At 48.6% G+C, this 23,726-nt stretch overlaps 1 protein-coding gene across 1 annotated transcript in view; it reads right to left on the reverse strand.

The window, feature by feature from the left end:
• Positions 1 to 523: 523 nt before the first annotated feature.
• SIDT1 (SID1 transmembrane family member 1) overlaps positions 524 to 23,726 on the reverse strand; it is a gene marked incomplete at both ends in the record, with an annotated part of 44,863 nt that continues 21,660 nt past the window's right edge. The window contains 21 exons of the mRNA XM_080363694.1: positions 524 to 586; positions 1,733 to 1,846; positions 2,605 to 2,715; positions 3,012 to 3,117; positions 3,953 to 3,999; positions 5,135 to 5,211; positions 6,423 to 6,531; positions 8,162 to 8,298; positions 9,258 to 9,375; positions 10,440 to 10,563; positions 11,142 to 11,215; positions 11,872 to 11,938; positions 12,478 to 12,551; positions 13,205 to 13,353; positions 14,453 to 14,524; positions 18,846 to 18,889; positions 19,491 to 19,584; positions 19,937 to 20,008; positions 20,642 to 20,735; positions 21,375 to 21,458; positions 22,513 to 22,614. Coding sequence (XP_080219820.1) covers positions 524 to 586; positions 1,733 to 1,846; positions 2,605 to 2,715; positions 3,012 to 3,117; positions 3,953 to 3,999; positions 5,135 to 5,211; positions 6,423 to 6,531; positions 8,162 to 8,298; positions 9,258 to 9,375; positions 10,440 to 10,563; positions 11,142 to 11,215; positions 11,872 to 11,938; positions 12,478 to 12,551; positions 13,205 to 13,353; positions 14,453 to 14,524; positions 18,846 to 18,889; positions 19,491 to 19,584; positions 19,937 to 20,008; positions 20,642 to 20,735; positions 21,375 to 21,458; positions 22,513 to 22,614 — 1,932 coding nt within the window. The remainder of the gene's footprint in view (positions 587 to 1,732; positions 1,847 to 2,604; positions 2,716 to 3,011; positions 3,118 to 3,952; positions 4,000 to 5,134; positions 5,212 to 6,422; positions 6,532 to 8,161; positions 8,299 to 9,257; positions 9,376 to 10,439; positions 10,564 to 11,141; positions 11,216 to 11,871; positions 11,939 to 12,477; positions 12,552 to 13,204; positions 13,354 to 14,452; positions 14,525 to 18,845; positions 18,890 to 19,490; positions 19,585 to 19,936; positions 20,009 to 20,641; positions 20,736 to 21,374; positions 21,459 to 22,512; positions 22,615 to 23,726) is intronic.

Genomic DNA, 23,726 nt, shown 5'->3' on the forward strand with positions numbered 1-23,726 from the left:
AAGAACACAGTCCCCCACGGCCACCTCAGCTGGGAGTCCAGGGCTCACTTGGCGGCTGCAGGTCAGGAACCAAACTCTCTCCCTGGTGCTGCCAAAGGGACTCCCCGTGGCCTGTGTGGTACAGGCACCAGCTGCCAACGTGGGAGCAGCTGCACTGTGCTTCTCCAGCCGGCTCACCCAAGAGGAAGTGGAGCACATCAGCAGGGAGGAAGGGAAGCAAAGGTCTCAAAAAACACCCTGTTTCCTCCCCTCTTCACTGGCTCCAGCACCCGCTGCATGCTGGCCTCAGCTGCTGGGTCATGCCTGCTCCAGAGTGTGCAGTGGGAGAGGAGCAAACATTGTCTTCTCTCCCGGTCCCACCTCAGTTACAGCAGCACCCCTTCATGCTTGCGGTGGGATTCGGCTCCCCTGCTCCCATGGGGTTGTTGGCCACGGAAGCAGGCTCATTCCCCACAGATGATGGTGGCCCGGTGCCTTCGGCTGAGCAGTTTAGGACACGCCTGCGCCTCTGTCCCCTGGGGACTCAGAACACCGGGATTTTGTCCCTGCGCACCGTGTCCAGGTCATCATCCAGGGTCAGCAGGACCTGAGGAGGAAAGCACGAGGCAAGGCTAACAGAACACTGAGGTGAGGGTGATGGAGCACTGGAACAGGCTGCCCAGGGGGGTTGTGGAGTCTCCTTGTCTGGAGACATTCAAAACCCGCCTGGACACATTCCTGTGTAACCCCATCTGGGTGTTCCTGCTCCGGCAGGGGGATTGGACTGGATGATCTTTTGAGGCCCCTTCCAATCCCGAACATTCTGTGAGGCAGCTTCAGGTCTCACTGGCCAGCCTACAGCTGGAGAGAATGACCAGCTCCCGAGGAAGTCTTATCATAGGGGGACTCCACCTAGGCCACAACTCCAGCATGTACAGGAGTCATGACAGCAACCTGTGTACCACACTAACTTTGTTTCTGTAACACTTCCAGCAAGCCACTCTGGCAGCACAGCTGACAGGTAGCTCTGCCTGCAAGTGCCACAAGGACCTGAGGAGGTAATCCTGCCCCAGCCACGATGGAGACGCTGTTTGTAAACTGGTTCCTTATCACCAGCCTCTGAAGAGGCATCCAGGAGACAGGAGGATGGGAATTGCTTGACCACAGCTCAAATATAGCATGTGGCCAGGCAGCTCCTTCACTAACAGCTTGCACCTTGCACAGCTAAGGTTAAAGTCTCCCACTCCACTTGCCCAGAACACTATGCTGTGACCCTGTTCCATAGGATGCCTCTGCCTTTGCCACCACGTAGGTCTGAAAAGAAGTACCAAGTAGAGGAGCACAGGAGTTGAATATGGAAGTGAGGGAAAGCCCAGTAATGAACTAATCTCCACACCAGTGATCCTACTACCTGGGTCCAAGGAAGTAGTGTCCCTGGGAGGTCCTCACAAACTCAAGAGAGGGCTGGTCACACCAGCAGCCCCTCAGCTTCCCCACAACAGCTATGTGACCCATAGCCCCAGAGGGAATTTGAGGCACAGGGAGCAACAAGCCAAAGGAGAAAGTCTGATCCCTGATCCCACTGACAAGGAGGATCCCACTGTGAGGGATGTCTGGAGGCAGAGCCAAGCAGAGGACTTGGGGCAATTCTGTGGGGTCCTGGGGCAGCCACAGCTCTGTGTGGATAGAGAAGGACAAGGAGGAAGGGGAGAGAGAGAGCATACAGCAGAGTGAGAGGCTGAGCAGAACTCACCAGAAAGGAGAAGAACAAGGCAGCCGCAGAGAGGAAGTGCCAGACATCATGGTCATCGAAGAAGCCCAGCAGGATGCATGGCCGGTTCTTTTCCCGGGATTCTGCTGGAGTCTCCTAGGGGAGCAGGCAGGGTGTCAGGACCCAGTATCTACTCACACAGGTTCCTGGCTGGCCATGTTGGACCCTCTGGAGATCACCCTGTCTTAAGTCTCCATGCAGGAGCCAGAGAGAAGTGCTGTGCTGGCTGGGCATGTGGTAAGAGCAGGGCAGAAGCACAATGTTTACTTAGACCTTGAGATGGAACTGGGGCCACAACTCACACCTGGGAGGGCCCCTCTGGTCTCCATATCTGAGGTCCTGCATAGCACAAGCTGCACAGCCTCCACCAAACCACCCTGCGGCAAGCCACTCACTTCCATGGAGATGGATGCAGTACCTTGTTGGGGCATCCAATCCAGATTTAAGAGCCTCCCAGGCCACGGAGAGCTCCCACAACCCCAGGCAGGTTATTCCCCATTTGCCATCTGCTCCAGGGAGAAGTCTTCCATCCAGCACTGGTCAGCATTTGTTCAATTTTGCTTTCAGACCCCCAGCTCCTCCTCTGTCTCATGGTGAGGACCAGTGACCTCTGGATCACCTGGGTCACAAATGGTCAAGCTGGTCTCACCACAGCTCCATGCATATAGTAATTTTTGGCTCAACACAGCTTCCCACACTCCCTTCCCAGTCTGCTGAAGGAGTTAAACCCTTTCAGTTCTCCATGAGCAGCCCAAGACTCTTCCGCAGAGTGTTTTTTGTGTAAAACAAACAACAGGAAGGAAAGATGACAAGAAATGTAGATGGACAAAAGGACAGTGAAAGGGGAACTTTACCTCCCAGCTGCTGAGGGTCTGGAAGAAGAAGTATAGGGCGGCCGCCCACACCACTGCTGTGGCCACGATGCAGAACAAGGGAATGGGCAGGAGCTTCTCAGAGCTGCGGAGCTGCAGACAGGGACAAAACCTCACAACACGCTCAGAGTTCTTCCTAGAGGTTGGAGCCATGCATAGGACTGATATGCAAGCCTGGACCATCTGCAAAGGGCTGCCCACCTCAGGGAGGCACAGCCCAGCCACCCAGAGATGGCTACCCAGCAACAACACCTTGTCCTACCCTGAGCCCCACAATGCCCCCTCCTTCTGCAGCACCACAGGAACTCAGACTACAGCCAAAAAAAGAGTCCTATCCTTTCCCCTTTGGAGACAGACATGCCAGTGACAGCTACAGCTGCCTCTCTTACCTTCATGATGATGTAGAAAGCCAGATACAGCAACAGGTTACAGATAAAGATCCCCAGTATGTAGGAGGCAAAGTCTCTGGGCCGATACACCAACCCAAAGATAGCACTGAGAGAGAGAGGAGGGATGTTAGATGGCCTCTTTCACTGGGGACAAGGGACATCCCCAAACTGACCACCACCCACTGCACCCACCCAGACCTCAGGACAGAGCAACACTGCCACAGTCTCCCAGTTCTCTGGAGGAAATGCACTGTTCACCTCCGCTCCCTGCTGAGAAGCAAAGCAGAGCAAACTCAGCCATGGTCAGCTGCTGAGAGCAAACAAAGACCCCAGAGGACAGGCAAGGGGCCCTGGGTTGCTTCCAACTCATGGCTAAATGCATCTCATTTGGTAGGAGTTGGCCCCAGATCTGTACATTTTACACAAGGCAGGTCTAGTGAAAAGCAGAAGCCCGGAGCAATGATTTTAGGTCTCATCCAAGAGCCAATCCCTCCATCCAGGCAGCTGCTGCTGAGCCAGGCTCTGACTCTCAGTCACAGTCTCCTGAGTCAGATTGTGACTAACGAGCATCTGTCAAGTCTCCTGCCCCTTGGCTGCGCCAGACACCTCCCAGCTATGTGGGAAAAGCATGTACAGCACAACATAGCACTGTGGTATCAGGCCAGCCCTACACAAGCTCGCTCAGACGCAAGCCACAAGGCAGCACCAGCTGAAACGCTCAGGGACGCCTCGCGTAGCTCTGCAGTGCTGCACTGCATCCTATGGATCTGCCTGCTCAACGGATCCAGCTCCTTGCCAAAATGCATCAGAAAGGCCCCAGCACAGGACTATGGCACAGACACTGCTGCATGTCCCCATCACTTCACACCAGCTGTGTGTCAGTACTGAATCTTGCTGCTCACGTGCACAAGTACACAAGACACTCACACCCCACTACTTACAAGGACCAGTTGACCAGGTTTCCAACAACGAGCAGCACCATCCTGTCCTGCAGAGAAGACACCGATGATCACATAAAAGCAGAAAGAAATTCAAAAAGAGGCCTTTGCCTCAGAAATTCAGGATAGCATTGTGTGAGGATTTGGAGTCTGGTTCCTGCAAACACACATGCACCTGGGTCTGAAGTTTGTTCTGCAGGAGCTTCTGCCAGACGGAAACTGCTCTGGCCCTCAAAAATTTGAGGAAAGCATTGCAAGGAGACTAAATATCAAAAAAAAAGACAACCCCAGCACTTAAGGATCAGCCTCAGGATGTTCTGCAAGTCCTTCAACTAGTACTGATGTTTTTCTAGTTAGATTCCTTCTTTGCCACCATTTTACAGCAAAAAAAAGTTGCACAGAGCAAGGACATGCTTGAAATAGGCAGCAGGGGAAGCCTTGGATCCTGCACATATTGACAGAGCCCTTTTTCACCCACCTCACCATTAGCCAGGGAAGTGCTGTAACTACAGCAGGCAGAAGGGCTACATCTATGGGGTGTGTGCATTTATGCTTACAGCTGCTCTCAAGATGCACCTATTTCAGACTGGCCAGACTTATTTTATGCCTACGTGCACTGAGTTTGCTTGCAACTCAGTCTGATGCTTATTCACAGATGGGAGAATAAATTAAAATAATAATTAATAATAATAATAAGGATGCTCATGGATAAAAACTTCATTTGGCTTCAAGCCTAATGAGCACCCCATGCCAAGAAGAATGTAATCAGTGGGACACAAGGTAAGAGCTACTGTTTCTCACTTTTTTGCTGTCTGCCCTGAGGTGCTGTAGAGATAGCAATAGCTGTTCCTTAAGTTACAGAGCCAAAACAGTCACTACCTTCCCCAGAAAGGCCGCGCTGCACAAAGCCTCATGCCCATTCCTTGAATGGATGCTCCCATAAGGCAAGAGCAAAGGCAAATCCTACCATGCCTGTCTCACCTTTGCTCTGATGTTTTATTCACCAAGCCTTAGCTCAGGAAAGGCCTGAAAGTGGGAGTTAAACTGCTCCAGCAGACAACTACACATATCTGAACATTTGCATGGAGTGGGAATAGGACAGCATCGCTTTTTCAAATAGCCACAACTCTTTCCCCTGCACATTGCCTACAAATTGAGCAACTGCTGAGATGAGAAATTACCTACCATGTACATTGGTCGACTGCACTGCTGGATACAGTCCGTGTACAGCACCATCGCTGCCCGTCGGAATATCCCCAAGTCTGCCAAAGAAGAGGATAAAAAGCCAGAACTGCCAGCAGAGTGAGCTCCAAAATGCCTATGGGGAAAAGACGTGGACACCCATGGGCTGATAAGAGAGGACTCAGCCTGCAGAGAGTCAGGGTGTCCACAGATTGTTTTCTTGCCCTTTGGGAGCAGTCTGTGCTGAGCAGAAGGGCAGTCACCGTGGGATGTGGATGGCATTTGGCCAGAGTGAGAGGTTAAAAAAAAAAAGAGAAAGAAAAATCCCTTTGCCACTGGCACTGCCCAGAAGTCAAATAGGCCCTGACTGTATGTATAAACAGGCTGGTTTAGCAACTACATCTCTGCAGGAGAGATATGGTGCAGGAAGGTGAAAAGCACCTTCCACAGAACAAGCTGCCAGAGCAGGGAAACAGCAGAAACTCATTCCACAGTCCTTAGAGGGGTAGAGCACACTGGAGACACCTCTGCTCTCAAAATCATTGCAGAAGCTTCACTGGAGAGCCATCAGTGGCAGTGGGGATAGACAGACATGCAAGCACACCCTTGCCCCTGCTTCAGCAACAAATGTAGAGCTTGAAAAGTCTCCTGTGCCAAGATGGGAGCTTTCCTTTGCTGTATCACCCCCTTCCTGCCAAGGAACAGGACTGGCAGTGCTGCTGGCAAACTGCCTTCGCTTCTCAAGAGCTGACCCCAGGTGGCACACGAGCCTGCCTCCCCACACACATCCACGCATCCCCAGCTGCTCTGTCGCTGCTCAATCAGCTCAGAGGGGAAAAAAAGAGCTGCTGACAGTTACCTGAGTCAGGGCCGTCTGAAGCAGATAGGAACAGAAGAGGAAAGAGAAATACATTTGTAAGCAGAGCACAAGAGCCAGGTTCCCCACCAGACCCTCTACCCCCCTACCCCATTATGAGGTTTTCTATAGCCCACAGCTCTGAGCACAGCACTAGGGAGAGCTGTAGCTGAAGTGCAGGCTCCCTCAGAGCTCAGCTTTCCTGCCACCACAGAGCAGAATGGTCGTGCTAACTCCCATGGGTCTGGGAAGCAGCAGCACAAGCATTTGAGAGGCCACAAAGAGCACCAGATGGAGGAAAGGACAGGATAACCCAGAACACAAGCACAGGCCACAGGACCGTGCTCACACGTGTGCTGCATAGGCAACTCCCACAGGTGAGGACAGGAGGCACCTGAATGCCCTAGAGCAAGACGGTTCAGTCACAGCCCTTACCGATCTTGAAGCGGCCCATGTAGTAGATCTGGGTGCTGAGAGCCAGTGAGGCCAGAACATGGATCATTGAGAAAATGACCCAAAACCACACATCATTTTTCCCAAACACCTGAAAGCAGACACATTAAAAGTAAACTGAGCCGTGTTACCAGCAGACTGATCCTTTTCTTTCCTATATCACCACGGGTCATTAGAGAACCTCACTGAATGTGGAAGAGAAACTCCCCAATCTTCCAACCCAAAACCAGATCTATAAATCAAAATAAAGTTCAGAGAAGCAAGGGGAGCTCAGCACTTCTGGAGAGGAGACCGTTCTTTCTGAATGTCCCTTGAGAAAAAGATGACAGCTTGGAAGGACTGCAGCTGGCCCAGGGAGCAGAAATGCAGGACTCCCAGGAGAAGCAAGCTCTCCCTGTTGAGGTGGGCAGCAGCTCTGCAGCCAGAAGCTGGATTTTTAAAAAGGTTGTCAGGGAACCAACTGTTACTTTAACAAGTACACTATAGTAGACCAGAAAGGACAAAGCTGCTCAGCAGGCAATTGCACCTATTGTACATGTTCATTCTATTTAAGGACTGGAAGTGAACTACAAATTCAGGTTAATGCTATATTAAAACTTTAATTTCTTCAGTTACACATTAAGGAGTCCAGAAACTATGGTCTGTCTCTGTCATCAGGCTGTGACCATGTACTACCCTCCCCAGGGGCACAGCACTTGCCTGAACATTTCCTCTGTGGAAATGAGCTTCAAAGCATCTCACAAGAAAAGAAATAGCATTCCATAATAAAATCCCAGCATTTTGAACCAGGATGTGCAGGTCTACCACAGGTATAAAGAGATGCTTGGAAAGTTCCAAGTTCACCAGCTGCTTCTGCATGCCCTCTCCCACAGCCAGCCTCCTACCCAGAGACCTTCGCACGACCAACTGGTGTTCTGCGTTATATGTGGTAGTGAGGGGCTGGCAGCCCACTGGGATCTAGCTGCTAGTTCAGAGCAAGAGTCCAATGAACTATGCCTGGTTACTGCCAAATGAAAGAGAGTCCTCCAAAAAAAAAAAGCAGCAAAGACCTCGAAGGTAAGCCACAGGATAGGGATTCAGGCAAGCCCAGGTCAATATCTACAACGCTGTGAGCAAATGTGCAAAGTCCTGGATCAGCCTGACCTGTCAGCAAGTACTGGTGCCCAAGACCAACTCTCTTGTGATCCCTTTTGCTCCAGTGCCCTTCTACAGGGCACTCCAGAAAGTTTCCTGGGAGGCCCCCAGCCACTATCCTAACCCTGCACCTCTCCAAAGACAGCAAGGCCAACTGCAGGAGTTGTACCCAGCAGCACAGTGTTTTCCAAAGGGGAGAAAGAGGCACAGGAAATTAGGTAGAGGACACTTGTCTTGGAAGCTCAGCCAGCCTCACCTCACTCCTCCAAGGTGAGCCACCCTGCAGGAGAACAGCTGCATGCTTGATCAGACACCTGAATGCATCCATTTCTTCTCTTGAGGGCATGTGGTGAGCAAAGCCCAAAAAAGAGCCCACCTAGAGAAAACTGCTCTGCTCTTCCCCTCTCTGCAAGCCCAGGGGAAGGGAAAAGGTAAACCCAAGAGGACTGGGAATTCAAATGCTAGCAGCCACTTAACACACTCTTATCCCACCCTACAGCTCTCTCCAGCCATTTTCCCACTTAAGCTATGTTCCCAGACACACCATCTCCTCCCCAGAGAAGTAGGTAGGTGAGGGGGAGCCATACCACTCCAAGGACGGCCAGGCAGATGACCACAGCAAATGAGGCATAGGCAGAGTAGGCACTGGCATTGATGTCTGGGTGGCGAGTCTGGTAGAGCTTGAGCATGCACAGTCCTGCGATCATATACATGAAGGAGGTGTCTGTGGAGGGAGCACAACAAGATCAGTCAAAACAGGTATTGTCAGTAGGCTGAAAAGCTGCTTTGAGTGCATCTAAAGAAGTGCAGCAGCAGGACCAAGCCCAAGGCTGGCAGGTACAAATCCCTGATGCTCCACTACATTGTAGGGAATGTTGTGCTTTGCTGTCTTGCAGCACATCTATCATACTCCGCATCAACAAAATCTAAACAGTCTCAGAAAATAAGTGCCCACAGTGCAGTACAGAAACAGGTAGGGAATCACAGAATGGTTGAGGTTAGAAGGGACCTCTGCAGGTTGTCTGGTCCAATACTCCCTGCTCAAGCAGGGTCAGCTATGAGGTTTGTCCAGAGCAGTGTCCAGTCAGGCTTTGAATATCTCCATAGAAGACTTCACAGTCTCTCTGGGCAATCTGTTCAGCCTTTGACACCCTCAAAGGGGAAAATATATATATATATTTTTTTTCCCCCTGTGTTCAGATGGAGTTTCCTGTATTTTCATTTGTGTCCATTGCCTCTTGTTCTGTCACTAGGCACACTGATCTTCATTCCCTCTCATCAGGTATTTACAGACACAGACAAGATCCTGCCTAAGTCTTCTCTTCCCCAGGAAGGTGAAGGAGCCGACAGAGGAAAGTTGCCACTGAGATGACAGACAGAGGCTTCCTAAGCTTGAGCACTCTGCCACTCAGGCTGTGCACTTACTATCTTCAAATACTGAACTGCAAAAGCAAAGGGAGCTCTTGCCAGCAGTGCACTACCAGAGTCCCAAGGTCTGGAGAGGAGGCTGACGTGTTAGTCCCCAGCATCCAAAGCATCACTGCTTCCTGACTGAACCCTGGAACAAGGAGACTCCAGGGCAGCTTGCAAGGGTAGAGGGATGGGAAATGCCAGCAACTCAGCAAGGGCAGAGCATGGCAAATCCCACCTCCAGCTCAGAAGGAGAAAGGAAATTCATCTTACCAAACTGGAAATTGGAGTAATTAGGGCAGACGTGATAACAGGCACTGAGCACTCCTTCCATCATCAGAGCGATGCCCATAGCATAAAAGAGACCAAAATGCTTTGGGATCCCATAGTCCTGGAAGAGATAAGAGCTATTACGTACTCTCACTGTCCTGATGACAAGCAAGCTTTCACTTTCCATCACTTCATCCCTCCTAATCCCTACACATGTCCTTCAGTCACCAGTGCAGCACAGTGTGCTCTGTGCAACCATAGGCTATGCATTTAGCCACACTGCACAGCCAGGTGAATCCACAGGCAGCAATCTCAAGCTAATCGCACAGAAACTTCTGGCCTGCAGACCTCGATGTCTTGGTACTGACATCTTGAGACTAAAGATCTCTGCCCTGTACCTTGTGCCACGCTACCTCCTGCCCAAAATTGAGAGGGCACTGAGGATCCAGAGTAGCAGCCTTGCTCTTGTGGTCACATGGGTTAAAGCATCTGAGGAGCAGAGCCCATCAGCCCAGGTGAGAAGGCATCCCTATCACAATCTGACTGAGATCTCACCTGAAAACCACAAGCAGCAGACCCTTAAAACTGGTAACACCTTTGCTTGCTACCACACCAGTGAAAATAGAGCCGTCTCTCACCTGAAATCATTGGCACCACTGACCACAGGGCTGTAGATTTTTCCATCCTCTCCTAAAAGATACTGCAGGAGCTCTGGCTATGAGCAGCTCTGCTTCAGAGCTAGAGGCAGCCAACTTCTTCTAGGTTATTATAGGCAGCTCTATTCCCTCTTGCTAGCAAGAGAGCCAAGAAGGAACTCTTGATTGTATAAGACAAATCAAACCTCACTATAAACAAAAGGATTTTGGGACGCTCCTACTGTCCCAGTTCCTGCACAGTGAGTGATGGAGGAAAAGCTACAGCCATGGGACTCGTCCCTCTAGTCATCTCCTTGTCTTCACAAACCCAGGCTGGGTCACCACAGCAGTATGTACATACTGTAAGCAGCAGAGTACTGAAGTGCACAACAACATAAGCGGTCCCAGCAAGAACCTTTTTCAGGGGAGGAAAAGAGGAGGATTCAACCCCCCAGCAAGAAAGGCAAATGGAAACCCACCATCGCTCTGCTTTTCAAGTTCCCCCTGTCCTTCATCCCTCCACTCAGCCCCATGCAACTGTGCTTCCTACCAGGGTATAGACATCCTTCATTTCCATGGCCCGACGGTGGAGAATGTCCCTGCGCAACACAATGAGGAGGAAGAGAAAGCCCAGCAGCATGTGGCCCACATTGCTGAGGATGTTGTTGAAGGCACTACAAGGAAAAAGAAGGTATAAGACAGCAGCACAGCAGCAGAAAGCTGAACCCTGGGCCATGATAAGATCAATCCATTTTGCTCTCCTCCCACCATCCTCCACCTCAGCAGCTGCCAAACACCTGCCAGTTTTACAGCCTGGATGACAATTTTAGGTTGCATAGGTCACCTGCCCCAGTGGAGTTAACACTTCCTCTGTAAGATTCCCAGTTCTGGGCTTTCTTTGCACTCCTGCATTAGTTCAGAGAAATGCTGCACTGAAAGGATGGATCTGAACTTCTTTGCAGAGCTGCTGCTCCTTGGATACAAGTGACAGTGTCCAAAAGAGCACAGGAGCACCTAATTGCTGTGCCGTAGGTTTGCTAGGGGCACCCAGGTGCCATACGTTCCTGGGTGTATGTGTCTCACTGCGACAGAGCTACAGCTGAGCAAAACAGAAAGCTCAGAGTCCTAAACTCTCAGTAGTCTTATCAACACAGTTAATGTGAGCCTGGCAAGGATAAAATCCTAACCTGGGCACAGCACAAACACTCAGGAGGCACAGGATAATAACGCAGTGACCACAGGGCTCACTCACCTCAGCACCCCAAGGGGATGAGCACACAGAAAGTTGTAGTAGCAGATGTCCTGATTGCCTGTCACGTTCACTACCTAGACAGAGAGGAGGTGGGAGACCTGATATTAGCAAATCCTCCCTGCTCTGGGGGATTTGTTTTGTGCAAATACTGCATGTACACAAGGTGTACCAGGACAAAGACTAGATGCTAGCACTGACACAGGGGAGTACTGACATCTGCAGGTGAAGCTTTTAGAGGTGGACAAGATGTTGCCACAGGCCACAAACCTGACAACAGTCTTCAGAGGAAACATACTGCATGCTCTCAACCCCACCCCTAATAGATCTGCCTGCAGATACCTGAATAACAGCAGGATAGCAAGGGCAGACTGGGGAGAAGGGAGGAAAAATCACTCATATCACAGCAAACCCTACTTGCTTTCAGAGGTAACAGCAGATTCCTCCTGCCTCTAAAATGAAACAGGCCCCAAATGAGACATCGGATGAGCAGAAAAACAGCTGCACTCCCGCTTCCCAAGCAAAAATAGCAGAACCGCAAGCTCAGTGAGCCAAGCCAGTATCAACACCCAACACATGGTGCAGAGAGATCAGCTCAGGTAAACTGCTGCCCAGACAGAGCGGGATTCCTGGGTGATCTTGGTTACACCATCCTTAGGCCACGAAATCACAGAACAATTTTAAAGGCAAGAGTACCCAAGCATAGAGGACAGCCACACAGAGCCCAACGCACCGTCTGATAAGTGATGACGAGCTGGATGACTGGCAGGGCATAAAACACTGCAATGGTGATGATGTTCCTGCAGAGAGGAGACAGTGGCAGCAGTTATACACACCAAAACAATCGGTGTACACCCAGGACAGAGCCCCATGGTGCTTGCAGAGGAATCAGTACACCTCGGAAGGGCACCGACCCTGCTCTCCCAGCTGGAGCTTTATGCTTCTGGTTGTGATCTCCTGAAGCAGAAGAGCAAATGCAAGGAGGAGGTAAATGCTGAGGGCACGAGAAAATCCAGGATGCAGACCACAAGCTGTATTTGAGTGCCAATTTATCCCCTTCCCCAGTATGTCTCAGCACAATCGTTGTTACCGTACTTCAAAGCAATTATGCAAACCAAAACCCATTACCAGGATCACGTGTGTACTGGTCCATAAATATCCTTATTTGAGGTACATGGATCTGCAGTTACTGGTTGGAACAGGGTCAAAATGTGTAACAGGACTGCTCAAAGAATTTCCTCAGGTCTAAAGTGTGGTTCAGAAGTAGGGCGTATGGACAGATTCCACAACTAGAGACTGGGCTCATAGCTTGGGCCTTACCAGTTTGTATTCTCCTTACCAGAAATAGATCTTGTATTTTTTGCTGACAATCCTTCGGTCTTTCCTGGACAAGTCTGATAGATAGAGGAACACCTAAAACATTAATGGGTGGGGAAAGTAGAAAGAAAAGAGAAAAGAACTAATGAAAGACTACAGAAGCCAGTAGAAGATCTTGAAGTATTTGGACAACATACAATTTGGTGCTATTTGGACCTTTTTTTTTTTCTTTTACACAGTGAGATCATTGTATCCCTTGATTCTGTGGGTAATGACAATTTTAGGTCTGCAAAACCCTCTGACCTCCAGGAATGGTTTTGACCACAAAGAGCAGTGCAGGATGACAAAAAGAGGCAGTTTGAGAGCTGCCAGTTTAAAGTCCCTCTGTACATCCACTGTAGTCACACTACTCGTATCAGATAACTATCTGCTGTTGCACACTATTTTCTCCCTATGCTGTCTCACCTCCTTGGACTTTCTGGGACACTCTGGGCTTCTTCTTCCTTTCTTAAAAGTCCCCAATACATTCTGATTTTCCATATTAAAACACTCATTTCAGCAGCACACTTCACACAGCAGAAAAACTTTCTAGGCTCTGAAAGAGCACTAAAAAGCACATTCAGCTTTATTAGATTAAATCCCCTGAAAGGGAAGCAGCTTAAAAACCCTGGCAAGTGACTAGTGTTGGTCCTGGCCCAAGATGTCTCCATGGCCCAGCATCACAGCCACAGCTGTAATGCCAGCTGTACCTTAGTGCGGATGACGTTCTTATCACTTTCAATTTCTGGCATGGTGTCGAAGTCACTCTCCTCCTCCACAGAGCTGTCTGTGTCAGAACCAGCTGGTGGCCTGCGCTCAGGGGAAGACAACTGATGTCCACCACTGGAGCTTGACTCGTCTGGAGCAGAGCACGGAGAAGGAAACAGGCAGGGTAAAGGTTTAATCCCTCTATGCACAGCAACAAGAAAGCTGCCCTAAACATCAGCCACAATTTGCTGGGACAAGCTGATATGGCCACCTCAGGGATCAAGTTTCTCCATGATCACAAACCTTCCTAAAAGTCTCGGATATCAGCTAAAAGCATTTTCAAGGACCATCTTCCCTGCTCTGCAGCATTTTTGTTTTTCCCCATCCTTTATTCTATTACTTTTCACCTATAATATTTTCTACCCTTACTAACCCGGACTCTGAAATCTGGAAGCCTGAGACAAGCCAGAAAGCTCTAGGAAAAGAAGCATACTGCTCAGGGGTCAGAAAAAGGCTGACCTAGTTAATCTCCAGATTTTATATGAGCTTTATAGATACGCTTTCCTAAAAATATTGTAGAACAAAAGATAAAGAGGGAGAAAGACAATTTTTCAAAGCAAGGAAAGCATCAGCTTTACTCCCATTGCGTGCACAGTATTGGTCACCTGCAGGTCAGCAGGACCTGCCTGCACTTCCCACAGGTTGGCCAAGCTCCCAGACAGCCCTCTGCCCATACTGGCCTAAGGAGAACACAGGTTTCATTTCCCAAATGCTTTTAAAGCACTACCTTGGGAACTGGGGAGGGGGGTAGAGTGGTGCTATTCCAGGACTTAAATCCTCCTGACTTTTTTCCCCAGACCTCATGAAATATCAGTTCCGTGTTTCTTTGTCAGGTGTCCAGAGATATCACACCTTCACAGCCCAACAGCTGGGTGACACCTGCCTTAAGCAGCATTGTCACCAACACTTATCAGGTGACTGTGGCTTTGTCTAGTTGAGATGAACATTTCCAATGACAGAGGATCTCTGGGCACCTCTTCCAAAGATTTGCCACCTTTTTGATGTAGATGTTTTGCCTTAAATTGCAACCTGAACTTCCCAAGCTGTATTTTTTTTTTTCCCAAGTAGCTGCAAGCTGCTCCTAAACCAGATTGCAGCTTTATTCTTTCTGGCTTTAAAGCACTTTAAAGTGCTTTCTCCTGCCCCAGGCAGATGCTTCCCTGTGCCCCAAGTTCTGGAAGATACTGTACCAATAGCACCATAGCTGCTTCCCTCAGGGGTGCTGGTTGTGATGGGGTGTGAAGATGTCATAATCCCAGATCCTGTGGAAATAGATCCAAAAGGGACAATTAGTTTCACGACAGTGCTGCAAAACATCTCTGAGGTGAACACAAACAGCTTGAAGAGCTGTAGGGGCTTGGGAAAAACGGCATTCCTCCAAAACAGATGGCAGTCTCCCCCTAGAGAACACTGTGCAAAAGGGAAACCTTTGCTTTGCAACCTGAAGCAAACCCGTTCCCTTCAGCCTCCACACACAGGCTGCCAGTTCAGCTCACAAAACATGAGCCTCCCTCCAGCACTTTGCAGAAATCACATTATGGGGCTGCAAGATTTGGCAAATTCTAGAGCAAGTCTCACGATATTCAGAGCACCCTTATGAACTTCTTCTCTTTCTCCTCCTCACACATTGATCTATTCAAATATTGCTGCCTCCAGTTGTCCCTGGAAGAGTTGTAGACAGCCCTTGGCAAGACTGCTGCTACGTAGTTTTAATCAAGCAAGGAGAAAGCAAAACTGCTCCATGCAAAAAAGCAGTCATGATCTTGTGCTGATGACAAGAGGGGCAAACCTTTGGGGACTGTGACGTCCCTGCCTCCTGTCCACACACCTGAAGCAAGGAGGGCTGCATCTCCCAATCAGGTTGCACTGGGACCTTCACCATCTGGCTTCAGTCTCTCTTTTTGCCTGATACCTGTTTGATCCCCCTGTGGTTGGGCGCAGCTGCTGAACTGGCATCAAATACATCAGTAAACACAGTCAGCTGAAACCCCTCAATGAGGGGTCAAACACCCATATCCCCAGAAGGGAGGGAAAAAGAGCAGAAGGAGCAGGACCACATCTTTCAGTGGTGAAAAACAGCGAGACAGGCCCAGCTGCTTGTAAAGCTTCACCCTCCTAACAATATCATGTGGCCAGTCAGCAGCAAAGGACATAGGACACAGGATAGCAGTTAAAGCCAAGCAGTCTTACTGCAGACTGGCCGTGTTCTGTCTTCCCAACCTGCACCTCTGGCTTCCCAGCACCTGATCTGTCCCAGACTGACAGGTACAGGCAGACTCCTCTTCACAGCTAGCAATTCAGGGCACTTTTGTAACACTTTGTGTGAGTTTTTATACCATTACCATTAGCCACATATGTAAAGAGTTCCAAAACTGTTCCCTGCCTGAGCCCAACTCCTATGCAGGGCAGCACCCATTCAACAATGACATTTGATGTTTCAAGTCCAAACTACTGCTTTCCTTTGACACACCCACTATGCTTGGTGGGCTGTGGGCTAAGAATTGGTCTCCATTTCAGCTTCCCTACCCTCCTGCTCCATCCCTCTGACCGGACAACAAACAGCTTAGAGGAACATCTGAAAAGGACAACATGGCATGGACTGAGCACCAGATGGAAGGCTCTGGCACACCACAGCCCCCCACATGACACCCCTTTAGCCCTGAGCTGAGATTAGCAGGTTGTTTTTGCAGGCTGCTGCAGGAACAAGATCGACCTTCTACTCTTCACCTGCTATGCAACCCTCCCTTCTCTCATGGCAGTTTTTCCTGTTGCTTTAAAGTCATTTGGAAGTCCAGATCACTGGGAAGATGGAGAGAAAATAATTTCCCCATGTTCATGACACCAAGGCACATGCACCCTTCCTTCTCCCATTAATCCTGTTCCACACTGATGCTCCCTCCTTTTTTTACCAGGCTTTATGCTCTCAAGTGACTTGTCAACCTTCTCTCCCCAATTAACCATGGGAAGATTTAAATCTAGACAAAGCAGGGAGGCCAAGGAGAAAAGGCACTCTGCCCTCTCTCTAACATCTGCTTCAGATCCAGCTCACCTACTAATTTCAGTCCCACTTCCCCATGTGTGAGTCAGCAAAGTAAATGTACCGCACTAGGTGTGGTTCCTCCAGCTACTGCCTCTACCAGACAGTGATGATGTGGAATGGAAGGTGTCCCACAGGATTAAAAAGAAGTTAACCATAGAAGCCAGGCACAAGATGGGTGACAAGAGCAAAGGCACACATGGAATTGCAGGATATTCAAAGACAACAGGCAGAGACAGATTGCTCTGCACCTCCATCCACATTTTCTTGGTGGGGAAAGAGAAGGGGAGGCCCAGGGGTACTTTGGAGGAAGACAAACTCCAGTGGGTGGGAAGAAGGGGGAAAAAAAGTCAAGAGAAAGCTAGTGTGCCCTGGGTGGTCTGGAGAACAGAAGGAACACACCTCCTATGGAGAAAGGCTAAAAGATTTGAGGTTGTTCAGCCTGGAGAAGGCTACAAGGAAACCTTACTGCAGTCTTTCAGTACTTAAAGGGAGCTTATAAAAAAGATGGGGACAGACGTTTTAGTAAGGCCTGTAACAATAGGACAAGGGCTAATGGTTTTAACTAAAGGAAGGGAGATTCTGACTAGATATAAGGGAGAAATTTTTTACTATGAGGGTGGTGAAACACTGGCACAAGTTGCCCAGAGAGGTGGTAGATGCCCCAATCTCGGGAGATATTCAAGGCCTGGACAGGGCTCTGAGCAACCTGGTCTAGTTGAAGATGTTTCTGCTCATTGCAAGGGGGTTGGACTAGATGACCTTTGAAGGTCTCTTCCAACTCAAACTACTCCTTGACAGGGAAGATGCTAGTTACCATTTTATAGACATCAGTCAGACAGGCACACACCCTGAAGAGACACAATAGAAAAAGAAACAGCACGAGGATAGGACATGGTTTCTTCCTGGAGGAAAGTGCTCTATGAACGTAGTGGGAGAAGACAGGTCACAGAGAAGACAGCCACAGAGCATGTGGCTCTGGAAGGAAACCTGCAAACTCTGAAGGAACTGTGGTCCTCCATCCTTTCACAGGAATACTGTTCAACAGTCCTCCCTTTCCAGGAAACCAGTTGTCTGTCCTCCAGATCAATGCTAAGCACAGCATCTGTGCCCTGCAGCTTCTTTGGGAACTTCCACAAGCATCAGAATTTAACTTCCACCTCTTACCAGGGCAGCTTGGAAAGCAGCTTCTAATCTGGCTTCAGTACTTGAACCCTCAGCTGCAGAACCAGCAGCACTCCCTGGGGCTGCTGGTCTCACCCAGCTGAGACTGTGCTTCCTTGCCTTAGACAGTGACCCCTTGTCTCAGCATCCTGGAGCTCTTCCAGGGCCTCGGTCGGGTCCCTTCAGCTTCCCCAAACTCCACACAGGCCCTTCCCATTTCTCCAGTGCTCTAAGACATGCTGTTGTCTCACAGCAGGATACATCCCAAATGACTTAAAATTAGAATATTGTAAGCACATTTTTACAGTCCCCTGATCATTTGGTTGTGAAGAAAACCTTTTACTCACATTCCACACACAGGGATGTCTATGTGGATCTCAGTGGCTAAAGAAGCCACTCCTGAGAAGCTAAATGCCCCCAGGCACTTGGTAGAAATATTAACTCAAGTAATGTCAGGTCAGAGTGAAGTTCCACTGCTGATCCTTTAAGCACAGCTTAGTTATACTAGTATGCTTATCTGGTGGTACATAGCAGACTGGAGAGACTGAATAAACTGGGGATTAAAAAAAGGGAACACACCAAGAACCTTTCAATGCTACCAAAACATAATATCCTCCATTTCCCCAGGAGGGAGGTACAAATGATGATGCCTTCATCCTCAGACCAATGCTTTGAACTACTTTGCAGACACTAATATTTAAACAAAATGAGATGGCCAGCTTCTCTCACTTCTCCAGAAAGCAGAAAGTCCCCATAGCCCCCCATCCACATGACAAAAATTTCTATCTTTCACTGGTAGCCTCTTAGATGCAGCTATGTTTTTTTAATGCAGAAATCTGCAGTATGTCAAAATGTGGGTGCAGCATGAAGTAAACTTAATCCAATGCCAAAGTAAATAACAGAAACACTTCTAACTACCTAACTGCATTAGTCATTCATTCACTTGGTTATTTGCAAGTCCTAGCTAAAAGCAAATTAAAATTTAAATTTAAAAAATAGACACCATGCTTAAACCAGGCAGAGGAAATCAAAGCATAAGAGCTGACAAGCTCAAAGTGCCTTGTTTCAAAATTAATAGACCTGGCAGCAGTAACATTAGCCTGTAGCCAGGTCTAGTGAAGGCTTGCCCTTCCCTCCACCCGTCTAAAAGCCAGTGCCTCAGGGCAGAGGTCAGGACCAGGTTCAGGAGAGCCTGCTTCAAATGCCCTCTCTTGTGAGGGCAAAGAAAAAGCTCTAACATCTTTCAGCAGCAGAGACTATGTGGTACATGTACAGGGAAGAAAGTTTGAAGGGACAGAAGGTACTTGACTAACAGTCTCTTGTCTGGTCTGGGACCTATGCTGTCCACTTAAAGCTGTCCCACAACAGAAGAGAAACCTTACCATCCTCAGGACTCAATCTCCCAGCTGAAGCCTTCCTCCGAACCCTGAAAAAGAACAGGCAGTTCTCATGAGATAGCAAATAAGGCCCACCACCTGCCAGCCATGGCAGGATTATCCAGGACACCAACAGTCAAACACTGTGCAAGCTCTAAAAAAAACAAGTAAACAAAATACTGTTTGGACTAGGCATGGCTCAGCCATGACTGTTTGCTGTCTACCTCTCGGATTTCCAAAGCAACAGAGGGTTTTTTTACCCCCTCAATTATCCACCAGAGCCAGGACAACCAGTTACATGACTGTCCCATCGTGCACTCTGTGTTGGGAGAGACTCTCAGAACACCTTCCCAAACCAAACTCCCCTACTCAGGGGACCAAGCACATAGAATCTACTGAAAGCACAGAAGGAGCTAGAGGCAATACCACCTCTTTCAATGCAGGTGCTAAGCAGTACATATGCTCACAACAAATTAAAAATAACATCAAGAAAGAGCACGCACACACACACACACTTTGGTCAGCAGGAGCCCACTGAGTAGTCATGAGCTTGTTTCACTGCTCTGTTCAGATGCTTGCTGCCCCACTTGCCCTGAATTCACTGCAGGAAGAGAAACAGAAAGGCTGTTATTGTAAAACTCCTCAACTCACCTGATGTAGTGCACAAAAGCAACCACCACTGATCCCAAGTAAAAGGAGAGGAAACTCAGGAAGCTGAAGAACATGGCCTGGACATAAACGGACTCTGAGGGAAGAGAAAGCATCAGTCAGCTCACAGAGCAGAGATAGCCCTTCCTGGAGCCAGTGCTCCTGTCTTGCTATTCCCAATACCACCTGGTGCCAATGCCAAGCCCCAAACAGTCCTTCAAGACAAATCACCAGCACATGTTGCAAGGTCTCCCACCATTTCTTCACCCCCATTGCCAGCTGGTGTGCCACACACCACCTCCTGGAAGGGACCAGGGCTGCAACAGCTTTGACTCCTCTGCTGGTGCTTTCTGCTCCATCCCATCAGAGGGCTGCTGTCCCAGCCAGACCCTCCTACACAGAACCACCAAGTCCCCCCACAAAGCTGCATATAGCACAAAGACACTGACTTTTAATAGAGGGCACAATTGTCACTTGAAGGTTCTTTGTCCGCTGCAAGTTCCAGGTACGGTTGACATTCCCTGTGAGATACAAAGTGTACACCAAATGTAAAAAAAATCAAACATTAACAATCTCTGGCCCTTATCTCACTTCTTGGCACCTGCAAAAACACCAAGGTCTGGCTTTTCACTAAAATATGTGTGTGGTTTTGCTTTAAACCTTTCCCAGATTTCTAAATGTACAGCCTTTTCCATGTGCTTCCCTCAGCTCGCCTCTACCCACAGCCTGTTTTTCAGACTAGAAATCCCTGCTTGAGTCTTCCATATATTGCTCAAGTGTGGATGCCTGAATCCCACAGGCACCTCATCTCCTATTCATCTAGTCCCCAAAGGGCAGTTTCTGTCACCACAAATCCTGGGACACCATTTTTGCCTTTGCCCAAACTTCTACTGGCAAAACACTACTGTGCAGGATGCCATGCTAGCAACTTGTTATTTTTCAGCAGGGCTTAGCACACCCTGCCAGTACAGCTCCGCTGACAGCTTCTGGATAAGGGAAAAACACCTGGAAGGACTTCCGTCTTCCTCACAGCTACCTGGATAAGACATAACTATATGACCATCCTTGTGTCATCCCACAGGAAGGCCCCCCAAGGACTCTGCTGCTCCACCACCTGGATGAAGCAACTAAATCTGCCTCCCAGCACAACTTACCATGGATGGAGGAAGGCACAGAACCCCCACAGGCATAATCCTCTGGCTTTATGACAAACACAACGAAGAACTGCTCACCTGGGAAGTCCTTTCTCTGCATGGGAGGACAGAAGACAACAGAATCTATGAGAAGAGAAGCCTCTCCCTCCAGTACAAAGCAGAGGTGATCTCCACAGGGCCAGAGATCAGGTTTTAGTTGCTACACAGGCACCAGACTTACAGAGACCTGCCTGTTCTGGACAAAGCTTGGCTTCTGTCTAGCTGGCAATAAGCTGATTGATTTCACCAGTATGCAGTACAGCAGTGCCCCAGTACAAGCAAACCAATGCTAATGTGTTTATTTATTTTGATTAGCGCAAACCATCTACCTAAGCTTTGCTCATTATAAGGCCCCACTACCACCACTCAGTGGTGGAAGAGCCAAGGCTTGAACAGAAGACACCTGGCTGCAGCCACTCTGATCTAGAGCCTCAGCACCTAAGGCATAACATGCCTACCTACGTAAATGTAAGCAAGGTTTTGTAGTAAAAGGTTACATCTCTTCGTCTACTTATATCAGCTGATCTAATAAAAATAAAGGATTGCAGCCACACCAGAATCAACAAAATAAAACTAAGGATGCACAAGACAAGCCAGTGATGGGTGGGGGCAGGAACAAACAAACAAATACCAAAAAACTCCAATCTACACACCAATGGGAAAAAAAAAAAAAAAAAAAATATCAGTGTCTCACCTGCACTGTTATAGCTGCCTGCTTGGTCATAGACTGGTAAACACCATTGAACTCCACATTATGGTCCAGGTCATAAACTGGGCACTGAAACAGACACAACTAAGGATTAAACCAGGTACAAAATCCAAACTGATTTTTTAGGGAGTCAGCAGGAGAACAGACAGTGCAGAGCAGCAGAAAAAGGCCCCGCTTGGGTTGACAAAGGGAACAAAACAATCAGGATCCATTCAGAAGTCAGAAAAGCCTCTCTGAAGACACCAGTTGCAGCTGCACTCACAATGTTGACATTCTCACAAGAGGGCTGCAATTTAATCCCTGAAGAGGATTCAGACACCTTACTCTTTTCTACTACTCTTAGTACCTGGCTGGTTGAAAATGACGTGTCAGTCTCCCCTCCTGCCCTTCTACCATTCAAACATGGGGATGCAGGTAGGAGTTAATGTTACCCATTTATCTCCCCACCCCAGGTATTAAAGGCGTCTGCCAGGACTTCAGAGGCAGCAGCCAAGGCATCTTGCAACTCTGTCAACATCTTGCTGCTCCTACACTGCAGGTCCTTGCATCATTCAGGGACGTGGGAAATGAGGATAAATACCAGACTATTTCCCAGCTGCAAGCAACAGCAAACCTCCATGGCAGGGAACAGCTGTTCTCCCCTTCCCAGGAAAGGGAATGAGTAATTGCATGGAGAGCAAATCAAATTGGAAAGGAGGAGAGACTTTATGTCTGGAAATCAGAAGTTCCCCATGATGCCTTGAGCAAGGGAAAAGACAAGGGGACAGCACTGTCCCCTCCCTGAGCCACCAGTATCCCACCCAATACCACTCTGCAGAGAGACAGACCCATGTCACAAGGCAGCAGGGTATTAAACCTCACAAATGCCCTATGGACAGGCTGGAGAGGAACAGCTTGTTCACCTATTGGCAATAAAAATCTTTCTATGAGTTGCCTGAACTCCACAACTTCCTTGCCTCCTTCCTACAAGATTTTATTTTCTCTTTCAGGGGCTCTCTTCACCACCACCACACTAGGGTGAAGCCCTTCCTAGGGCTTTTCCCTCTGCTGGGGCAGAGAGCCCTTCACAGGAAGACACAGAGCTCTAGCAGGCAGCTCCTTACCCTTCTCCGCTCAGACTTACCACAATATCCTGGACGGAGACAACTGAGCACGGGTAGACTGCATCAGACACCACTTTAATAATAACTGAATCGACATCCTGAGGAAACTTGTACAGAAAATACTGAGGAGAAAGCAGAGTACTGAGAGTTACAGCCCAGAAATCACCCCTGCCAGTAACTTCTGACCCCACTAAGATACCTGCACAGACCAAGCTGGGCTTTGGGTTTGGATATGCAGGGCTTTCACAAAAATCCAGACTTCAAATATTAGGATCTTATAGTATAGAAAAGCAGATTAAATACATACAGACAACTCTCCCCCTTGCACAGCACACAGACATCTTCAACATGCAAGATACAGTATAGCCTCTGCTCCTCTTAAGCTTTTTGACATGTGATCAAGCTAAAGTGACTTTATTGCATACTCTACTCCATTTTATGTTGCTATGAGTAATTTCCAAGTGTTTCCACACTGCTGGCTGTACTTTATATATGGAATATATCACAGAGTTTATCTCAGAAAAGTTGCCTCAAAGACAAAGTATTGTGGAAAGTGTTAAGTCAAATGGTTGAAACTGTGAAGAGTTTCAGAAATAAATGCCTGATATTAGTTGTAGGATTCAGGTTTTTATGTTTTCTTTGGTTTTGAGGGCAAGGGGTAAAGGTAGTTTTCACTTCTCACTTCAGCTTTGAAAATATTTCAGCTATAGCTCTGAAAAAATTTGGGAAAGACTAACATCTGTCAGTATTCCTACCTTTACTCTGTGTGCAAGGAATGATGTTTCTTTTGTTTCCATTCTCTGAGTGGGCCCACAGGACACTCTGTGGGGTCAGGAGATACCCTTCCCTGTTACCCTGCAAGGGTCTTTTCAGATTTGGGCAAAAAGATGCTCCAGACAACATCATTTGCACATTTTTCCATTAAAAGTTTGATGTACTACACCAGCCAGCTGCTGCAGAAGTAGGGTTTCTGTGCCTGCCCCAGCAGGCAGGCTTGTTGCAAGGGCTCCATCCGTCCTGCTTGGAGACCAGACCCTGAGAGCTCAGGTTCATAGTCAGAGCTACCATAAGGGGCTGATGGGCACCTCACCCCACCTCAGAGGGGACACAAGGCTGAGGACAGACACCAGTTACCTTCCTCCCTTCTTTAGAGTCACCTGCACTGGGGAGGGAAACTACTGAAGCTCTTGCTCCAAAATCGTTAACCTGAGACATTCTTTATGCCACATAAATC

The sequence above is a fragment of the Nesoenas mayeri genome (assembly GCF_963082525.1).
Source record: "Nesoenas mayeri genome assembly, chromosome: 1".
NCBI classification, from domain to species: domain Eukaryota; kingdom Metazoa; phylum Chordata; class Aves; order Columbiformes; family Columbidae; genus Nesoenas; species Nesoenas mayeri.